The following is a 15,265-nucleotide window of genomic DNA, read 5'->3' on the forward strand; positions in this document are numbered from 1 at the left end:
TCCCCCAGGCCTCAGTGGGGGAGGCTTGGGCCAGGTGATGAGACCAGTGATGACAGAGGGAAACTGAGCCTGTTTTGGGGGTGAGCCCAGGCCCTGCCCTCTGAAATGGAGCCCCCACCCCAGGCAGCGCCTGGGGCTGGCCCTGCCTAGAGGCCTCCTGTTGTCCTGTTCTCTGAGTTTCCTCGACAACTGGGCCTCCTCCTGAAGGCCAACTCTGCGAAATGGGCCTGAAGCGAGTTTCTTTGCTTGGGAGCTTGGGACCCGTGACTGTGAGAAGGGTGTCCTTGCTTTGTTATTATTGATGATAACAGTAGCTGCCCTCCACTTGCTGTGCACCAGGCACTGAGCTAAGTCACGGACATTGTCTCATCCGATCCTGTGACAGCTGTCTGAGGTAGGTATTGATGTGTTTGTTCTCCATTCCTCCTTGAGGAAAAGGAGGCCCAGAGGTTTTAAGTAACTTGCTACAGGTCACCCAGGTAAGCTGAAGAGCTGAGATTTGAATGCAGGTCTCCCTGATCCAAAGTCGAAGCTCTTAGTCACTGTGTAGACGGTTCCCAAGGAAAGAGCCCGGCAGGTCTGTGGGTTCGAGTGTGGTCTGCTCACACCAGGGGCTGGCCAGGGAAGGAACCAGTCAGTCCTTTACAAAAGCAAAGTGACTTTGGATTTGTATAGACTAGTCTTTTCTTTCTTTTTTCTCTTCTCTTCCTTTCCTTTCCCCTCTTTTCTTTTTTTTCTTTTCATAGTGGAACACATGCATCATGATACCAGCGATTAGTATTTTAAATGGTCTTGCATAATTCATTTAACTTACCAAGTATTTTCATAGCTATTATCTGGTTCTTCCCAGAACGTCTGTGAAGTGAGCAGGGCAGAGCAGTTATCTTCATTCTGTGGGTGAAGAGACTGAGGCCCAGAGAGTTTTGTCACTTACCCAAGGTTGCACAGCATGTGGATGGCAGAAGTTGGGGCCTGGGTTAGAAGCCTGGTGGGCTCTAGAGATTGGCTGTAGGCTCTTGTCTCCCCTCAGTCTCCCACCTCTCCATGGTCCCCCTGTGTGTGGCTGAAGCAGGGCCATGTTCTTGGGGGGCTCCCCCTTTGCCCAGGGCTGCGTGTGGACCTGGTTCTGCGGCTCCTGATCTGTCTTATTATTGTGACACCAGCTTGGACCCATTTCTTTGTGAGCAGCTGACGGAGAGTCGGGAGCCCTGGGCTCTTGTGCTCACCTGCTGGTGATTTGCTATTATGACCTTGGCCGAGTCTCCTCGCCCCTCGCCCCTCAGCTCCGCGGCTTTTTCGTTGGTAAAGCGTGAGGCTGGACCTGGGCTCTCAGCTTTGTGGTTCTCAGTCTGTGACCCTGAGTCATCCTGTCCTTATAAATATGCAGGGCTCTCCTGAGGGTGGCCCCGACCCCATGTTCCTCCAAGAATTCTGGTCTTTGGTAGACTGTTACCTGGGGCCACGAGGTTTGGCTTAAGAACCCAGGAAAACATGCTGCAGGTGGCTTGAATCTTAGGGTCCCAGATCCCATTACTAGATCCCAACCTTCCTGGCTGGCTCGCTGTGTTCTGGGATCTCCTCCAGGCCAGCTGGGGATTGCAGGACCTAGTGTAGGCCAGAAAGGGGGCTGAGAGGAAGGAGAGCTGCGTTTGGGGGTGTGGTCAGCACTCATTCTGGCGGTTTCTTTGACAGCCTCCGGTGGCAGTGGCAACAGCGAAGAACCAGTCACGGAGCCCCATCAAGCGGAGGTCGGGGCTCTTCCCCCGTCTGCACACGGGCTCTGAAGGCCAAGGGGACAGCCGGACACGATGGTAACTGTGCCCTGTGGGGGTTGTCAGCTCTCACCACTGCTGCAGCCGTCAGGTGTCATCCTTGGGGAGGGCTTTGCATAGGTTCAGGAGATGCCTTCCTTTTGACCCTGTTCCCTCCTCCAGGGACCTGCACACCCCTGTCACCCACTCAGCTCCTTATCCACTGAGGCACATTTGCCTGGTCTCTGCACGGGACTTTCCAAAGTTGTCCTTGTTGCCTTTTGACCAAAACTAGAAACAATTGCTTGGATTCTTTTTTTTTCTTTGCCTCCTTTTTCAGTGCTTACTCAAATGTCCGCTCTTATGGAAACCTTCCCTGATTCTACCAGGGGGAGTTCATCAAACTTTCCTCGGGGCTTCTAGAATGTTCTCTCTCTCTCTTTTTTAAAGCAACTCTCATATTGCATCATACTTAACCAGTTCCAGCTAATGGACTTTCTGATCCTTTAATCACTGAGCCCTCTTGTCATTTAATTCGGCAAGCAGCATCGCTGAGTGCCTGCCGCGTGCTGGGCTCAGTGCTCTGACAGAGCTACAGAAGATGCAAACCTGCCTTCCAGAAGCTTACAGTCTTGAGAGGGAAAGGGAGGCTTTTAGGCTGATGTCCAGGCCTCCAAGTGGTCTGTCTGCAGCCCTGGAAGGCACCATCCCCTGAGCTTGGGCGTGCAGGACCAGGGGCAGGTTTATGGAGGGGGATGAAAAGCTGTTTGGAACCTGTACCTGTGAGTGAGTCTTTGTGGGCCCCCCAGGAGAGAAGGGCAGAATTGGGGGTGGTCAGAACTGCAGGTCTTGAGCTTAGGAGAGAGACCTTGACTGGAGAAGAAGAGATGGGAGTCCCTGGGGGTGGAGGTGGTGTTTAGAGAGGGACCAAGGAATACAACCCCACAGGGGGTTGTATAGAATGCCTGGGGAAGACCTGCGTTTAAGGGCAAGTGGAGGGAGAAGAGCCGGTGAAGAAGACTGGGAAGAAGATGAGAGAGGAGAGAACCTGGAGGTGTAGGGGTGAGGGGGTGGCTCTTAGAGGCCGGGAGAGGAGGCGTTCCAGGAGGGAGGGGCAGCTGTGTCAGGCACGCAGAGAAGTCCAGCTCAACGACCCAAAGCCCTGCTCGGGTTGACAATTAGGAGGTCATCAGCAACCTCATTAAAAGTGCATTGAGGCACCTCTCGGCCCTGGGGTGTCTCTAAAATAAAAAGATAAATAATAACACGTGCTGGGAAGGATGTGGAGAATTTGGAACCCTCGTGCATAGCTGGGGGGAATGTAAAATAGTGCAACTGCTTGGGAAAACAGTCTGGCAGTTCACCAGAGGGTTAAACAGAGAGTTACCAAATGTCCCAGCAATTCCACTCCTAGGTACGTACCCGAGAGAAAGAATACATGTGTCTACATAAAAACTAGCACACAGATGTTCATAGCGGCATTATTCACAGTAGCCGAAAGTGGAAACAGCCCAAAGGTTCATCACTCATTGAACGGGTAAATAAAATGTCCATAGAATGGAATATTAGTTTGCAACAGAAAGGAGTGAAGTACTGACACCTACTACAACATAGCTGAACCTCGAAAACACTATGCTAAGTGAAAGAAGGCAGTCACAAAAAGACCACACCACATTGTATGATTCCATTTATATGGAATGTCCCAAATTGGAAAATCCACAGAGACAGAAAGCAGACAAGTGGTTGCCAGCGGCCAGGGGGAGGGGAGAACGGGCAGTGATTGTGAGTGGGTCCAGAGTTTCTTTCAGGGGGGACTAAAATGTTCTAAAATTAGATCATGCTGATGGTTGTACAACTCTGTGGATATACTAAAAACCATTGAATTGCACCCTTTAAATGGGTAAATTGTATGTGGATTATATCTCAATAAAGCTGTTATAAAAATAGAAGTGCATTGAGGACAGGCCCATCATGTCCCCAGCAGCGGGCACCGGCTAAACAGTGGGTGTCAGTGCGTGGTCTTTGGTAAACTAGAGGAGGAGGAAACCCTGGAGCCCCGGGCCGAGAGTGGCCCACATCCCAGCACAAGGGCCAGATCCAGAGCGTTCATTTTACAGTCTGTGTGAAGTGTGTCCCCTGGAGTTAAGCAGCGGGTGGCCTGGCCAGCACCCTGAGGAACCCATGTGTACTGGGTTGTTTCCCTGTTGGGTGGATGTCTGAGACCCCTTCCATTCCCTCTGTGGCCTGCCCTTGACCTGGAGCTCTGCTGGGTGGGATGGCCAGCTTGGGTGGGGGGTGGACTTGGGTTCAGGGACATCAAGCCAGGACTCTTGCTTGATAGGTCTTGACTCTCACCGAGGAGGCTGGAGTAGCCCCTGACGGAGCAGAGAATTCTGTTGTCTGTTGCAGCGTCTGAGGGAGGCTCGGGTGGGAATGGAGGTCCGGTGGCCGTGCTCTGGCAGGGGCACTATGCCCCACAGGTCCCCATGGTGCTGAGTGCTGGGGGTGCGTGGGGGGCTGGGCCCAGGGCCTCACTCCTCTTCATCCTCACTTCCTCAGCGACAGTGCATCCAGCAACCCGAAGACCCCAGAGGGCGGACACTCTTCTCAGGAGATAAAGTCTGAGACCTCATCCAATCCCAGCTCTCCGGAAATCTGCCCCAGCAAGGAGAAGTAAGAGAGTGTGGCGGTGGGTGGGGGGGGGGGGCTGGCTTTAGCCACCCGGGCCCGGGAATATGTGCTTTGCTCCAGGCAAGCTGAGAGTTGGCGTCTCTTGCCTTGGGAACCCTCTGGAACGCAAAAGTCCACCAGCAGGTGCACGCGGGGGGCTGCTGGTGGGCGAGCTCAGGCCTGCTGGGCCTGCCTCGTCCTCAGTCCCGGGAGGGCCGTGGCGGGGGTCTCGGCGTGTGAGCAGAGCCTGCCTTCCTGTTCCCCCGCAGGCCCTTCATAAAGTTGAAGGAGAATGGCCGAGCCAACATCTCCCGCTCCTCCTCCAGCACAAGCAGCTTCAGCAGCACGGCAGGGGAGGGCGAGGTCATGGAGGAGTGTGACAGTGGGGTAGGTGTGGCCGCGTCCAACGCTGGGGAGCAGCGGGGCGGGGGGGGGGGGCACCCTGGGCCCAGCCGTATACTGCTCTGTGCATTAACATAGCTACTGTGGGCAGAGGCCCCTGCAGGCTCTGCAGATAAAAGGAGAAGCGTGGAAACAGGAGAGGGCCCCCTCGGCCATCGCCACCCTCTGGGAGCGCCGGGGTGGGAGGGGGCGGGGCAGTGGACGGCTGCCTGTCTCAGGCTGACGAGGGGGGAGCTGCGTCACTCGCCCAGCCTCTCTCCCCAGAGCAGCCAGCCGTCCACAACCTCTCCCTTCAAGCAGGAGGTGTTTGTCTACAGCCCGTCCCCAAGCAGCGAGAGCCCCAGCCTGGGGGCAGCCGCCACCCCCATCATCATGAGCCGGAGTCCGACAGGTCAGTGGCATCCTGTGGGCGGTGTGTACCGTGTGCCCAGCGGAGGCGGGGCTGTGGCCTGACCGTTGTTGGTGGGACGGAACAGCGGAACTGGCCTGTTTCTATTTCAGCCCCGAAGTATTAGGGCCTCCAGCGCTGCCAGCTCACCGCATCGGTTCATCACCCTTCAGAGGCCTGTGTTCTCATCCCCTCCTTACTCGTGGGGAAACTGAGGCTCAGAGAGTGCAATGATTTGCCAGATTGGAAAGCTGAGGCTCTTTCCCTGACCTCTCGCCTCACCCCATCACTGACCCAGGGCCCCTCTGTCACAGCGACCATCCTGATAATACAGAGATAAGAGGTGGGAAGAGTGTTGCAGGTGGACAGAACAGCAGTAGAAAGGCCTGGGGGGAATCCAGAGACTGTGTTCTGGACACGCACGTGGTTCAGTGCGGCTGGAGTGCACGGAGGGGACCCGTGAGAGAGGAGACAGTGGTTAGGACCACAGGCTGGGGCTGCCACGGGGACCCTGGTGAGCATTTTGCATTATCCTGCCAGCAGTGGAAGCCGTTGGAGGGCTTTCAGGCTTTGAAGGTCCTTTAAGTATAGACGCGCCATCCGAAGGAGAGAGACGGTTTTGGCGGCTGCAGCTGGCTGAACAGAAAGGATTGCTGGGGAGTGGGCACAGGGAGGGAGAGCAGTGAGGGGCCACAGTGGCTGGTGAGGGGTGACAGGGCCATGGATCTGGGGGGCTGTCTGGGGCAATGGGAGGAGGACGTGGATTCAAGGGATGTACAGGCTCACTAGTGGGGGCTCAAGGAAGGCAAGGAGTCCGGGCCTTTCAGGGTTCTGTGATCCCTGCAGTCGGGCAGAGAAGGCGGAGCCCGCTCTGGGGAGAGGGCGAGGGGCTGGCGCCCGAGGGGCGTCCAAGCGGACATGTGCTGTAGGCACCACTGGGTGTTGGGGGTGCCTGGAAATCAGAGCCTTGGTCCTGCCCTCGAGGAGGGCAGCATAGTGTGGGGCAGGACTCTGGAGCCTGAGTCCAAATCCTGGATCTTCCACTTACTAGTGATGAGCCAGGGGGCAGGTTACTGAGTCTTTCTGTGCCTCAGTTTCCCCAAGTGCAAAATGGAGGGAGGGGACTAGTTTCTACCTCGTATGGTTGGTTGTGTGAAGAGTAAAAGAGAGACTTACAAGAGACCTAGAACTGTTAACCTAAGTATTTGTTAAACAACGAGAATAAAACAGTCGTGCAATCAGTGGTTCTCAAATGGGGCGACGTTGCTCCCCAGGGCACATTTGGCAGTGTCTGGAGGATTTTTGATTTGCATGATTGGGGGAAGGGAGGGTGCTGCTAGCATCTAGTGGGCAGAGTCAGGGGTGCTGCTAAGCATGCTACAGTGCACAGGGCAGTCCCCACGACAAAGGATTACCTGGCCCAAAAGGTCAGGCTGAGGTTGAGGAGCTCCAATCGAAATGATGGAAACACAGGGCCAGTGGGCCCACGGGGTGGTTTAAGCCACAGTGCTCCTGGGGTTCTCATGGTGAAGGAATGTTGGCAAAAGGCGACATGTGATATTGGGGATAAGGGGAAGGCCTGGTTCACAAGCAAACAATCGCTTGTGTAGTACGGCAACCCCCGCCATGGCTGGTCCGCTGTGGAGCTGGGTTCTAATCCTGGTGCACCGTTGGCAGCCCCACCTCTCTGAACCTCAGTTTCCTCATCTGTAAAGTGGGGTAGTAATACAAATTCCCTGGTTGTTTTTTTTTAACAATGCTTAATTAAATATTGAAAGAATGAAAGAATCTATAATCAAGCCTGGCTCTGACTTAGTATTAAATATCAAAATAAATAAGATTTCAAGTAAAAGGAGGTTTAGAGTATGACTTGCTGAAGGTCACCCAGGGCAGAAGGGGACGTACAACGGGTCTGTAACACCTGCCCAGTGCTTATTGCGACCCCACCTCCTATGGAGTATTTAACCCTGAGGAGCTGCCTCTTACCCCCAGCCCCACAGGAGTTATGCTTTGTACCCGCAGGACCAGGGTGGGTTTGCGGAGATCTGGAAACCTGTTTTAGGGGGAGAGATAGGGCCGAGGAGAGGGAGATGGCTGGGAGGGCCTGACCTCTGATCCTCTATAATCTCCGATGCCCTGGTCATTGGTCATTTCACACCTGGGCTCCCTGGGGCCCTGAGGGGGGCTGGTGGGTCACACCGAGAGGTAATCCTAGTGCTGAGTGGAACCCTTGAATATGAAGCGTCAAGACTAAATCAGCAGCCTCCAGGTGGAGTGTACTGAGCTGTAGATTCTCCCAGCCAGAGGAAAATCAGAAAGCCAAGGGGCCCCCCGGCCAGTGGTGTGCTGGTAAATGTTTAACAACCGGCTCTCCCACCATACACATACACACAACACACACACACGCACGCACACAGGCACGCACACACGTACACACACATGCACGCACACACGTATGTGTTTACTGTAAATTTTACTGATATAAAGGATCTGCAGCACACAATTTATAAATAATGATAAAATGTACAACATTCTTTTTTTAACATCTTTATTGGAGTATAATTGCTTTACAATGGTGTGTTAGTTTCTGCTTTATAACAAATGTCCATCGACAGATGAATGGATAAAGAAGATGTGGCACATGTATACCATGGAATATTATTACTCAGCCATAAAACGAAACGAAATTGAGTTATTTGTAGTGAGGTGGATGGACCTAGAGTCTGTCGTACAGAGTGAAGTAAGTCAGAAAGAGAAAAACAAATACCGTATGCTAACACACATATATGGAATCTAAAAAAAAAAAAAAAAAAATGTTCTGAAGAACCTAGGGGCAGGATAGGAATAATGACGCAGATGTAGAGAATGGACTTGAGGACACAGGGAGTGGGGAAGGATAAGCTGGAACGAAATATACAATATTCTTTACTATAAGTCGACAGAGCCAACTGGTTCTCACAAAGCACCTTTACTAATATTTGCCCAACCTTTGTATCCATAGACACCGCAAGGTTCCAAATGACGAACAAGTATAGTTCCGACATGAATGATGATTGATATTATTTTGTCAGGGATGTGAGCGACTTCTTTGCTGAAACAGATAATAGTTTTCAAATACTGGAAGAGTATTTTCTCAGTTTTTTGTGCCATTCACAATGTAATGGCTATAGACAAACACATTTTCAAGTCTGATCTATATTATTAACGTTTTCTCCATGAGTTTCTTAAGTCTAGACAAGAAAACAATTATTCAAGCTCTGATTTATAACGTTTGCTGATTTCTCTGGTGTGAGTACTCCTGGCTGATCTCAAGCGCCCAATGTGACATGGAGTTGGGAAGTACTACCGGACAGATATAATAGACGTAAATAACCTTAGGAGAATAAATAATAGTAAAATGTAGTGAAATAACTAGGCAATGATAACTTCTGAGTATTTATTACCTTTGGGGAATATAATTTGTTTAATTGTAAGCTTATATAATTTAAAAAAAATAACTCTGTGTAACAACCAGCTCACAACATTTCTGAAAATTTGCGAGTTGGCTCTTGTGAATCGGTGCAGGTCAGCTAAAGTGCCTAGTGGAGAGGAGGCCCCCCCTTCTCCTGGCCTCCGTATCCAGCGCCCACCCTGGAGTCCCAGTGACCTCTGCAGCCCCACCTCCTCTCAAGGGCTTCCTTCTTTTTCCTAGATGTCAAAAGCAGAAACTCCCCGAGGTCAAACCTGAAATTCCGCTTTGATAAGCTCAGCCATGCCAGCTCCAGTGCGGTGAGGATCTAGGGGTGTGAGGGTAGCAGGGGGAGCCTCCCACCTCCCACGTTCCAGCCTCGGCCATCCTTCCTGGGGGTGGGGGAAGAGGGCGCCTCACACCTCACATGGGGGGAGGTGGGGAGAAGCCCTGGTCAGATCTGGGGGTGCCGTTGGTTCCCGCACAGTGCAGGCATCAGCCTGGGGCTCGCCAGCCACCTTGGCCATGCTTCCTGTGTTAGAGCCACACCCTTGGACACAGGCAGGTTCCAGTTGGGAACTGTTGCTCCTGGGGTCTCATGTCCCTTCCTGGGCTCTCCAGAGAGCTGAGCACTGAATATACAGAAGCTGTAGTTGGTGGGGATTATGTTGTCTAGTTATTTAAAACTCTCATACGGATTTTTCTTGAAACAGGGTCACTAATGTGAAAGAGGAGTCCTTCGCTTGTCAAAGGTGGGTCAGGTGTTAGTCCTGCTGTGGCCACAAGGGAGGGTGTGTTACTAAGATCGGGGCACTTGTGGCCTGATAATGTGAGAATGGCCAGAGAGATCCTGACCGCCGGGTGGGCTAGTCACCTCTTCCCTGGAGCCTCTGTGATGGGGCCCAGCTCTAGATGGGGAAGAGGGCAGATGGTCTCGGGTGCCGATGGGAAGGTTTGCCTGATAGGATTGGGCCAGACTCACTGAGTGGGTCTCCCTTCCCCACAGGAGCTTGTTCCAGCAGGCAGAGGGCAGCAGCCCAGAGCCCTCCTTCCTCACTTGGCCCCCTTGCCTCCCTGTTACGGCAGCCTTTCCCTCCTTGTGTCTTTGGCCAGGGCTCTGGGCTGAGATGTGTCCTCCTTGTGCGTCCAGAGATGCTCTGGTCCCCTAAATGTTGTGCGGGATGAGCCCAGGGAGGACCCTGCTCCCAGCCCCCAGCCAGGGGTGCGTGAGGTTTACAGCAGAGCAGGGCATGGGTCCAGCACTCCACCACCGAGGCCTGGCCTCCTGCTAGGGCAGTTACTAGAGACCCTTCTGACTTCCCAGCCCTCTCCCTGCCATGGGGCTCCCAGGGGTGTGAGTCACATTTGGAACCAAGGGGAGGGGCACAGCTGAGCCCACATTATGTAACCCTGATCTATGTAGATGGGAATGTTGACACTCACTCCGACTCCCATCATGTACTTCAGATGTCCGGTTCACCAAAGCGATGTTTCTGCCCAACTCCTCGGGCTGTGGAAAGTCTGCACCCTTGTATTGGCAGCCTCCCGTCCTAAGAATATGTAGCCGTGGGCACATATGTCTCCTCTCTCCCTTCACCTACTATTTGGTCATCGTCTCCCTTCTCCTTGTTTTTTCCAGGGAAGCCCGATTCTGTCTTGGAGAAGGCTCCTATTCCAGCAGTTTGGGGGTGCCGTCCACTACTCTGAGCGTCACAGGCCTGCATCTCCACTGGCCACCTGCCCACCAGACCAGCTGTCCCAGTGTCCTGACCTGGCCACAGTCCTGCCCATCCCTGCCAGCGCCTCCCCCTGTCTGGACAAGGCCTCTTTCCTCCAGGCCCCCCTGCTCCTGACCGCCTGATGTGATGTGTGTCTGGGTCATTTGTCATCTTGTTTTGTCTGCAGGGGTGCGAGTTGGGCAAGGGGGCATCTGGGTACCAGTCAGAGTCCAGAGAAGTAGAGAGAGTGGTGAGGTGGGCAGCAGAGACTGACAGCAGGTTGCTGCACCCAGGCAGGGGCAGCACCATGTCCTGGACGTGGCAGGAAGGAGGCTGTAGCCACAGCAAATGCATTTAGTGGTGGTAGAGGGACCATTTTTCCAGGAACCCAGATTTGTAGCCATCCTCGAAGGTGTCCTGCTAGAAGTCGGTTCTGCCGCTCCCACACGTCTGGAGCTCCCAAACATCTGTTTCCTTCTGTGCTGGGAGTTTCTTATCCATCTGCTGACATCAAGCCCAGGTTGCCTCTGTCCCTGCTGCCTGTGTATCTTGAGCCACGAGGCCAGTTGAAGCTGAGACCCGGCTGCGGGTAAGCGGGAGCGGGCGCCGGGTTCTTCCTGGACGTCCTCATTTCCCACAGGCTCCTGATGTGGTGGCGGTGGGAGAAGCCATCAGTCTTTCCCCTCTGAGCAGACGCTTTTCCCTTGAAGGGGTGGGCAACGGGAGTGGGAAGGCATTCAGGGAGAGCCAGCAGCAGGTCCTGGGCACTTGGCCAAGGAAAACCTCAGGGCCCAGGCCTAGGCCGGGATCCAAGTCTCTGCTGGTGGTGGAGGTTCGTGGGAGATGTAGAGAGTTACTTCAGCCCACCCACTTAGGCGGGAGCCCGAGAGAGGGGTAGGTGGGCCCCCTAAGAAACAGACCTGAGAAGTGGCCTTTACCCTCTCTTTGCTAATGGGGGTGCTCTGGGCAGGATCTGAAATGTGAGGGGCAACTGGTCAGGTTGGTTGGTGCTCTGGGGGGGCTCTATCCAGCTACCAAGCCCTTTGGTCCTAGCAGGGCTCAATCTCTCCACCCCCCACCCCTAAGTCCTCCTCTTCCCCTCTCCAGCCACAAGGAGTCCGTAGGCGTTTGTCACATCGGTGGGATTCCTGCAACTTGGGTCCCAGCTGGGTGCAGTTCAGACCCTGCCTGTCACCTACACCCCCAGCCAGAGCCACCTTTGCTGGGCTGAGCCAGCTTGCTCTCTGAGAGGCGGCCCCTCCTCCCTTCTCACCCATCTGAGTCTGCAGTGCGGCAGGTCATTTCTGCTGACTGGCCGTGGTGGGGTTTAAGGCAAGGTATCCTCCAAGTTAAACAGAGTCTGAAGAGCAGACCCTTGCGGTGCTACAGCTCCAAGCGTGTATGGGGCCTTAGTGACTCGGGGCTGCCAGGGTGACACAGGCTGGGCACCTGCTTTACTGAGCAGAGGACAAGGATTTCCAACCAAATGCTTTATTTGCATTGGGATCTGGGCCTATTCCCAAGGCAAGACATAGAAATGTTACGCTTGTTTTTGACTGATGTGACCATTTCCCTGTTGTTTTTGCTTTTAGAGCAAAACCTTGATCCTTCATCCCCGACTCACGTGGACTTTGTGGGATCCTATTTACAGGCTGGGTGGACCTCTTCCCTCATGCTAGAAATGTGTTTGCTTAAAGTACTAGTCCGGTAAGATTTATTCTAGTTAGAAGGTCAACAAATGTCTGTTTAGCTTTTATTAAAAATCCCTGTAGCGGCACCACTGCTAGGCCTGCAGATTCTGGAGGCGTTCTGTTGGCTGGGTTTCTGAAGGAACTTGAAAGGTCAAACTGCATTTCTTTAAAAACTGTTCCAGGTTCTGGCTCGCTTCTCTGGGTAGCTGGTATTTACAGCTGCCTGGTGGTTGTGCTGTGCTGTGTTTGTCGTGGTCTGGGGGTCCTCTGGGGTTTTTAGGTTGTCTCCATTCTGTCCGACTTGAGAACCTTACAGCCACCTTCCCCCACTGCCCTGGCTGCTCTCCCTGCAGGCCCCACCTCTTGGGGGGGCTTTGCCCCCTGCCTCTGAGCCAGTGGCCAGGATGGCTGGGTGTGTCCAGAGAAACTGAGAGGCGCAGGTTGGGCCCCCTAAGAAACAGACCTGAGAAGTGGCCTCGACCCTCTGTTTGCTAATGGGGATGCTCTGGGCAGGATCTGAAATGTCCCTCCCTCTGGGTCCTGCCTCACCACATCTAGAAAGTTCATTCTGGTCATTCTGGCTTCCAGACCAGCCCCCGTGAAGTCCCAGGGCTGAGAGGCAGGGGGAGAACAAGGACAGGCCGGTCTCCCTTTGCCCCTCTGGACCATGGGACAGGCAGCTTGGGTTCCCGGAGGCTGCTTTTCCATCCCCCTCTTGCATCTGCTTTGCTCCAAAATGTCTTTCCTTTTATTGCCCCATCCAGTCTTGGGGCTCCAGGGTTGCTCAGGCCTCATCAGACCTTGTGACTAGACTCATCCGGATGGCGCTCTTGCTGGTATTTGAGGTGTTTCCTCATAGGAGAAGTGTTTCCCGGACGTAGCTCTGGCTCTGGGACCTGCCTGACTCACGGAAGAAAGTATACTTTTCAGGCTCTGTCGGGCATCCATGTGCCTCTGCTGAGTCGATGCTTAAAAACAGATGCAGAAAGAGCTAGAGGGAGAAGGTCTCAGCGAGAGTTCCTGTCTGTGCTAATGAAGGGAAATGGTGTTTGCGGCAAAATATTCTGTGGTCCAGCCTTGTCAGCTTCATCTCCATGTCCAAGCCTTCCGGGCCCCTTCTCAGCCTCTAATCCAACCGTGTCACCTTCCAGATGGGAAACTTCAGCTCCAGTGAAGGGAAAACAACTTGCTTGAGGTCACGTAGCCAGCTGGTGACAAAGCTGGGACGAGAACCCACAAGCAGGGCCCTTTCTTGGGCACCACCTATGGGGTTGGTGGGACAAGTGACTGCATTGACTGCATTTGGAGAAAGCCAGTGAGCGGGCGCCTTGGCACTGGCTGCGAGGTGTCAGCAGCCAACGGTGCTGGTGGGCCTCAGTCTCTGTTCTTTTCATCAGGAGGGATGTTCCCTGGGATTTTTTTAGGGAGAGCCATGCGGTTTTGGCTGTGGCTTGGGCAAAGAAAACAAAGAGGAAAAGAGATTCCCAGGGACTGTTCCTCGGTGACATCGGTTCTTCAACCCTTGTCTGTAATGGGAGTGGAGACCAGGGGAGAGATGCAGTTAACCAAACCTCGCTTTCCCCTTTTTAAGTTAAGGAGAAAAGTGGTAAAAGAAAAAACTCTTTGACACTCCCTGATCCTTAAACAAAGGTGGTCAGTAAAAACCTAGGCTCAAGAGCCGAGAGCCGGTTTCATGTTCCTACCCTAACTGTTTAAGGTGCCAACTCAAACACTACCTTCATTCAATTCTGAGTCAACAGAGACAGGCCTGTTGCGGGGGAATGATCAGGGTTCAAGTAGATCTTATGGCTACCCGTGGCCAGCAGGGACTCCACAGTTCCTCCCCCAGACACCAGGTACCCCTCTCTCAGAGGCAGGGTGAGTCAGCAGTTTGCCAGGGCTGTCCCTGCAGCCTGGGGGCCCGGCTGGGACATGTTGCTAGCCTCTGATGGCTGTTGCCACCAGCTCCTTACCCACTGCCATCCCACAGCTCCCTCCTTTCAGCTTTGGGAGAAAGGAGACAGCCCCCACTAAGGCCAAGGACAGAAGAGCCCTGCCTGGTGAGAGACTCTTGGGGGCAGGGGCACTGTCCTGTGCCTTATCAGCCCCAGGGGGAGGCTGTCTGGCTGGAAGACTGGAATTTAAATGCCATCGTTTCTGCTTTTGCGACATTTCTGCTTGGAAGTGTCAATCGCCCCTTCCCGCTCCTTAGCATGTGTGCCAGCTCCCCCCTGCCCCGGGCATTGTCTTTCCACACTCCAGCCTGGGTAGTGCTGTCGTTTAAGTGTGAAGAGATTCCTCTGTGTGCTAGAACCCGCGAAGTGTAGCTTGGAAATGATGATCCGTGTGATGATGACTTTTCTGTCTTTCCTCTTCGAGAGGAGGTGATTCATAGACCCCCCCGACTGCGTATGTAATGTAAATAGTGTACATTTAATTTATTGCTATGGTAGCACATTGTATTTGTTAATGTATAAAACAAATTCTAAAAGGTTGACAAATGTATATTTTGTTGCTTAAATGTGTCTTTGCAGAAATTGACAATAAATAGGATATTTTGTGTCCATCAGAGTTCAGACTTCTTTGCTTGGGATCCCAGGCCTGAGCATCGCCTTTCAGGTCACCAGAGGTTGAGTCCATTTTCCCATGGGCTGCATCTGGCCTGTAGATGTGTTTATCAAGAATCCTCCCCACTCTGACCACCCACCCCCCTGCCCCCGCAGTCTTCATCCTCGATATCCAATGAAGTTGCTCTTGCCTCACCCTTGATAGCTAACCAAGTTCCTGTCAATGATTTTCCATCCAATTCCTCACCCTGCCATGGGCTAGAAATCCCCATTTGTCCCTGTTGTATTTGGAGTTGAGTTCAATCTCTCTCCTCTCTCACAGTAACCTCAAATAAAGTCTTCCTTGCCTTTTGAACTCTGGGGCAGTTTTTCTTTGACAGGTAGCTAACCTGCTCCCCTGCCCCAGCCCCTCTTTATTGTCTATACGTCCACACCAGTGTTGGATGGGGGAAGAGGGAGGCAGAAGACAGGAATAAGACATTTATTAGGCAAAAGGCCTGTGAAAAAAAATGGGGAGGGAGCTGAAGAAAGCTAAAGAGCTGTCAGACTGCGATGCAGTTCTGACCCCGAGTGAAGGGGAGATGGGAGGAAGCAAGGTGGGGTGGAGGCATCTTTTGATGTCAGTTCATT

At 53.2% G+C, this 15,265-nt stretch overlaps 1 protein-coding gene across 3 annotated transcripts in view; it reads left to right on the forward strand.

Moving 5' to 3' along the window:
• Positions 1 to 14,899, forward strand: part of RAP1GAP2 (RAP1 GTPase activating protein 2) — a 216,727-nt gene extending 201,828 nt beyond the window's left edge. For all 3 annotated transcript variants that reach the window (XM_059998197.1, XM_059998194.1, XM_059998196.1), the window contains 7 exons: positions 1,693 to 1,811; positions 4,311 to 4,424; positions 4,691 to 4,808; positions 5,088 to 5,214; positions 8,903 to 8,979; positions 9,373 to 9,411; positions 10,299 to 14,899. In XM_059998197.1, the coding sequence (XP_059854180.1) occupies positions 1,693 to 1,811; positions 4,311 to 4,424; positions 4,691 to 4,808; positions 5,088 to 5,214; positions 8,903 to 8,979; positions 9,373 to 9,381 (564 nt within the window). In that variant the 3' untranslated portion in view covers positions 9,382 to 9,411; positions 10,299 to 14,899. The remainder of the gene's footprint in view (positions 1 to 1,692; positions 1,812 to 4,310; positions 4,425 to 4,690; positions 4,809 to 5,087; positions 5,215 to 8,902; positions 8,980 to 9,372; positions 9,412 to 10,298) is intronic.
• The last annotated feature ends 366 nt before the right edge of the window (positions 14,900 to 15,265 follow it).

Source organism: Delphinus delphis, chromosome 19 (assembly GCF_949987515.2).
Source record: "Delphinus delphis chromosome 19, mDelDel1.2, whole genome shotgun sequence".
NCBI classification, from domain to species: Eukaryota; Metazoa; Chordata; class Mammalia; order Artiodactyla; family Delphinidae; genus Delphinus; species Delphinus delphis.